The sequence below is a fragment of the Propithecus coquereli genome, unplaced genomic scaffold (genome assembly GCF_000956105.1).
Source record: "Propithecus coquereli isolate 6110/MARCELLA unplaced genomic scaffold, Pcoq_1.0 Scaffold10, whole genome shotgun sequence".
Taxonomy (NCBI): Eukaryota; Metazoa; Chordata; class Mammalia; order Primates; family Indriidae; genus Propithecus; species Propithecus coquereli.
Window position 1 is genome coordinate 6,290,174 of NW_012133858.1, and position 6,000 is coordinate 6,296,173.

Here is a 6,000-nt window from a genome sequence, read left to right on the forward strand (position 1 = left end):
AAACAACGTATGCTGTAAGGAATCTAAAGTCAAAGTCACTCTGGGTTGTGTCTCTTGTCTTTGGAAGTTTCCTTCTCCTCTCCCTTTTCTTACCATTCCTCAGTTTCTCAATCTTATGCCAACGATTCAGAAATTCACGAGGATGAGGCATTTTGTAATGGTGGGAATACTGTTGAATATTGAGTTAGAGTTTTTATCCAGGAGACTGGATTTAAAAACAAAACAAAACCAAAAAAACACTTGTTCTTATTTAATTCTAGGAAGCACCTCTAGGTTGGCTGAAGCAAGCTAATTCATATACCACGAAGTTTGTGTGATATGAGAAACTTAAGTGAATTGTCCGTTAGGCAGACAAACTCTTCTCAACTGTCACCTAAACTCCAAATCGATGTCCAGCATTGCAAGCAAGCTAACTTCTCCTGGACAGCCCGGAGAGCGCAAACGCCCGTGGCACTCACAGGAAGGCAAAAGCCAACACCACTAGGCTGCTGACTTGGTTCAAAGCACTTTCCACTTATTTTTACTTTCATTTTGTCACATCATCACTAGGAGGCTAGAAGGAACAGGGGTCATTACTTCCATTTCACAGATGGAGAAAGTGAGATCAAAAGAGACACCATTTCCAGGGTGATAATGGTATTACGGTTAGAATTCCACTCAGTCCTTGGCATTTTCTTCCAGACCAAAAGAAGGAACTGCACACAAAGGTAGCAGGGAGAGGAGGTCCGTTCCCTCCTCCGACTGGGACAGGCTGTGCATGGAGCAGCAGCTCACTGGGAAAGGAAAGAAGGGGGAAATGGCTCAGGGTCCTGTGTCAGCCTTTGCAGAGCTGGGGTTCAACCTTGCACCCTCCACCCCACCCCCCAGTTCCTCTGCTTTTAGAGTTGAACCAGTACAGCATTTTGTTTCAAACTACGTACATCCTTTGTCCTTTACAAAATCCTCAGTGCTAGAACCCTTAAAAAATTAGTTGCTTATATTTGAAAGTCAGGTTCTGTAGCTGGACTGTATCGGTAGGAAAAAAAGAATGAAATTGGGGAAAGGCGGCCGGATGTTATCACCTCCCAGGCAGGAGAGGTGCATTTGGAAGGTCTTTTTTCCTTTCCTTTTCTTATTTTTTAAGAGGGGTGGGAAGGGTACAGGGCACCTCATGGGAGGAGATAAGTTTTCTTCCAAAGGGTGGGGAGGGAAACGGGATGGTCACACCCCTCAGTCCAGCCACCAACGAAAGCGTCCCTCCCTACCAGCCCAGCCGCAGGGTCCCACTCTTGCCGGCTAAGCGGAGCCCCCACTCGGGGTCTCGCAGCGCGCAGGGGCCTACGGCTGGGGCTGCAGCCCCGGGGCGCGCCCACGCCCCTAGCCCCAGGCTCGCTCGGCGCCGCTCCCCGACTCTCACTCACCCGCGCTCCCGCCTTGGACTGCCTGGCCCGAGGGTCCCCACCGTGTCGCGGCACTCGGCCCGGGGGGCGTCTGGCTGGGGCTGGGGGTCGCGGGCCCGCGGCGCTCCTGGGGCGGTGGTAACTGCGGCTGCGGCTCGCGCTCCGGGCCGCGCTCAGGCAGCGGCGCCAGCCCCGCGCCGGCGAGGGGCGCCGGGCTAGGCGCACGGGGGGTCGGGGAGGGCGGCTGGCCCTGTGTCCCGGGGGCCGCCGGCGGCGGCAGCAGCAGCGGCAGCAGCAGCAGCAAGAGCGGCGGCGGCCACCGCGAGGCGCGCGGCGAGGCCATGGTGGCGGCGCCCGCCCGCGCTCACATGCCCGGCGCGCGGGGCGGGCGCGGGGCGGCCGCGGGTGCGAGGCAAGCGGGCGGCGGGTGCGGCGCGGGGCCGGGGAAGTGAGCGGAGTGCGGCTGCGAGCGCGCTCCCCGCCTCAAAAGTTGTCGGGAGCCGCGGGAGGGCGGCCGGGGGCCGGGCGGGCGCGGTGGAGGCGGCCAGCGGCGCCGCTACATGCTAATTAGCCCGGGCGGGTCGCGGGCGGGCGGCTCCTCCTCGGGTTGACATCACCCGCCCTGCGCGGCAGGCCCAGGGGCGGGGAGAGGGCAGGAACCGGGCTGGGGCCGGGCGCCTGGAGAGCGGCCCGGCTTGGGACAGCGGGATGAGGTCAACACAGCCACGGCGCAACTTTTGTCACAGATACACTCCGTATAGCATTGCTTTGCCTTTGGGAGAAAAATTAGAAAAATCGAGTCTTCCGAATCAGGAAGCAGTTTGCCAACTCCTAAATGCACAATAAGTCGGGGGGAAAAGCAGGTCCTTGGGAACGTGATTAGCACTAACTAGATTATCCCAAGTGCTTTGGTCGGAAAGAGAAGCGGAGCCTGGTCCCCTGTCCTTACTGATTTGAGGGGCCTCGCCACCAACACCCTTTCTCCAGGCTCCAGGGCGTGTGATGAACTTGGTTTTGCCAAGCCTAACACCTCTCCCTCTGGCCAGAATGAGAATCCTCATACTCCCCTACGCCCTCTCAAGCTTGGATTCCTTTCCCATCTGACCACTGCCTTTGGCTCACACCAGAGTTCTGCAGAGATGTCACCACCAGGACACCCAAACAGGCCTCAGGGAAAAGAAAACTGTGAATTCAGGCAGGCTAGGGCAAACTCATAATCAGGAAGAGGGCTGCAGATTGCAAATTAAACAAAACGATGCATGGAGATCCCTGAATTTTAAATGGAAACTTTCCTGGGAGAGGTTCAAAGGTTTAGTGTAAACAAATTTTCTTGTTAAATTAAGTTTCGTTGGTGCCCATATCCCCTCCCCTCTCAGTAAATAAATAATAAAGTGTCTAAATTTTAGGACTGCAAGCCTCTTAGGTTTTATAAGTGAAGAAAGATGGGCTCAAGTTGGGAAAATAACTTGCTGAAGATTCTGAAGCTAGACCCAAAGATTAAGTGATTTATCTGTGAATGACTCTATGGCATTATTAATTCTTGTCCTCTAATTCAGAATTTGCAATAATTCAGACAATGTCTCAACTGAAATGAATGCTGGAACTCCTTGGGGATCTTGTCAGTTCTGTTGAGGACCAAATGCTCATGAAAATATGAGTATGGACTTCACTTTCAGGCCTGTCTCTCCAACCCATTTGTCTGCTCCTCTCTGTTTCTCTGTCTCCAGATCTCTATAACCCCCCTCCAGGGGAATGAGCAGATCGTGGTGTCCAGGGCAGCTGCAGATGGGCCTAGGCCCACTTTCTGGTGACTCAGTACAAGTGAGTCATTTGGCAGAAAACGTAAAGGATGCTGTGTATAAACAAGCTCACCTTAAATGAAGGAGTGAGGAGTAAAGATCTGGTTTATTTTGTTTTGTTTTTAAAGAACTACAAAACAAACCCAACTTTTCAGGGCTCTTACCCAGAACTTCCAGGTCTCTCCAAGAAAGTACCAAACAATAATCCCCCTGTAAGTAACTTGGTTTGTTCTCATGGCCCTAGCTCAACTTCTCTGGAAGCTGCTCTCATATTAATAGGCAGGATTGCACAGCTGCCCAGACCCAGCCAGACAAGCCCCAACAGGCCAAGACACAGTGCTCAGAGGTTCTGGTCACTGCCATTCCTTCCCTTCCACAGAGATCATTTCACATAGCACTGGTTGTCCTCCTGGGCAACCAGGAAGGTTTAAGGGTTGAATGACCCTTACAGGTTTCTTGTGTGGATTCAGAGATCCCATTAGAGACTCTGCCTTTCCTACCAAGGCCCGAGGAACAAATATGCACCTGCCATCTCCCCTCCCCTTTAAGCACAGGTTTATCTCTCTCTAATCTTCTCTCTACCTTCTAAGAGAAATCACTGAGCTCAGGGTAACTGCCAGCTGGGTAGGTGGGTAGACACAGGGAGAACCTGGAAAGATGATCACAGTGTAGATGGATCCCAGTACTTCTTCCTTTCCTCCAAGGACAGAACTTGAGAAAGCAGCAAGAGAGAGTTAGAGGCAGTATAGAACCTTAGAATAGTCAACTTGGTCTTTGAGCCCTTGTTTCTTTTCCTGACCTCACCACTGTTTAATTGTGCAATCTAGACCTCATTTTCCTATCTGTAAAGCAAAGATAAGCAAAGATCTGACACAGCAGCAAGGAGGTTTGAAATAGATATCTTTCGTCCAAGTATTAGCCAGGCCCAACCTTGCTTAGTTTCTGAGATCAGAAGAGATCGGGAACAATCAGGATGCTGTGACCATAGATTAAAACGGATGTCTAAGGACTTTTGTAGTGTTTCCTTCCCAGGGATATGAAAACGCAGACAAGATCCTTGATCATCTCAGATGGCTTAAAAGATGTCTTATCTGAAGCCAAGGGGATATATCAGATGACCCTGCAGATCCATGCCAGCCCTGGTAATCTATTGATCTAGAATGAAACAGTTGAGAAGCCAATTCAGAATAAATTCCAGGACTGAGTGAGTTAATAGTCAGGCATTTCTAACCTCTCCAGAGGTAGGAGCGGGGGCCCTCCAAAGTGGCTGACAGCAAACTCAGTACAGAGCCCAGTGTCTTTGCCATCTGATACTTCATGTAGTCGTAGCTTTTGTGGGGGCTTTCTTGCCTCTACTTGTGTTGGTTAGATTAGGCTGCAGTAACAAATAGGTCCCCCAGAATGCAGTAGCTTAACACCATAGATTTTTAATTCCTGTTCACTTAACAGCCTTAGACACTGATGTTCAGACCAATGGGACAGATTCTCCATACAGTCTTTTCTAGATTGACACTATGGTGACTCTGCCACACTCTAATGTGTGGCTTCCAAATTGCTCAGGTATCCAAGAGGTGAAAAGAACATGAAAATGTGAGAGGGGAAGGTTTTGGTGGGCCAGGCTTGAAAGTGGCTTGCCTCACTTCGACTACATGCCAATGCAGAGAACATGGTCACGTGGCTCACCAAACTGCAAAGGAGGCTGGGAAATGTTGTCTAGCCACCTAGGCAAAGAAGGGGAGAAGGGATTTGGGTAGACAGCTAACAATCTGCCCTACCTCTTGACATCAGCAGGGTAGGGAAAGAAAGGGAGAGTAAAGAAGATTCCCCTCTCTGGCCTCAGTTTCCTCTTTCATAAAGGTGTTGAATCAGATGATCTCTCAGGGCCCATCTGCTATTAGGTTATTAATATAACATTCAGGGCTTGGAAGGGGCGATGAAATGTCCTTCTGCACCAAAATAGACCAGCTGTGCGGGTCCTGTTGTAGTACACCCTCAACTTGCTGAGCCTTCCTCTGCCAATTGGTCCGACTTGACTGGTGGACCCTACAGAGAGGACCTTGGGTTCCCTCTAAGTTTTGTTCCTAAGCTGTTCTCATTCCTTGGCCAAGTCAAGTGATCTCTATTGACCTCAGTCCCTTTAGCTGTCTAGTGGCAAGAAAAATCATTACCCTTTGCTGCCTCTCAGGGTTGGTCTGAGGATATGATGAGATCAGTGTCCAGAAGGCACCAGGAGCTCTTCTGACAAGAGCTCTGCATGGCGCCTGCACTGCAGCCAGGGCCTTTTATCACACTGCATTCCAAACAGGCCCCAAATTGTGTCCAGTTGCTGAGGATGGTGCCACTGCAGGATTTGTGGCAGTGCAGGCTGGCATTGCCATGGCTGGGGCACAGTGCTGACTGCATAGCAGTAATATCCCAGGACACGCAGGACTCTGGTGATGAGGAGTTCCTGAGGGCTGGCACCTCAGTCAGCAGACACCTGGACTGAGCTTCATCTAGGGGCAAGTGAGCAGGCCCAGCACCACTGTCTCCTCTAGGGGTCTGGCCTGCTCCTCTGGTATGTGCTCATCGCCTTGTTCCACCCTGGGTCTGATTACTCTTCCTCTCATCTGCTTGTCCCCTCCCACCCCCAATGACTGTGAGCTGCTTTCTGGGAAGTTCTGTGCCTTATTCATCTTTGTGTTCCTAGAACCCAATATAGGACTTTCTTTCTTTTATTCAGTCATTCAACAAATATTTACTAAGTGACTATTCTGTGCCTGGCACTGTGCTGGGTGTTGAGCGAGTCTCTGACACCATAGAGTTTAAAGGTTTGGAGGAGA

The 6,000-nt window shown here is 51.1% G+C and overlaps 1 protein-coding gene across 1 annotated transcript in view; it reads right to left on the reverse strand.

Annotated features, from left to right (window-relative positions):
- The window catches only part of HEG1 (heart development protein with EGF-like domains 1), a 79,290-nt gene extending 77,568 nt beyond the window's left edge, over positions 1 to 1,722 (reverse strand). The window contains exon 1 of the mRNA XM_012642342.1: positions 1,401 to 1,722. Within this exon, the coding sequence (XP_012497796.1) occupies positions 1,401 to 1,722 (322 nt within the window). The remainder of the gene's footprint in view (positions 1 to 1,400) is intronic.
- Positions 1,723 to 6,000: the final 4,278 nt, after the last annotated feature.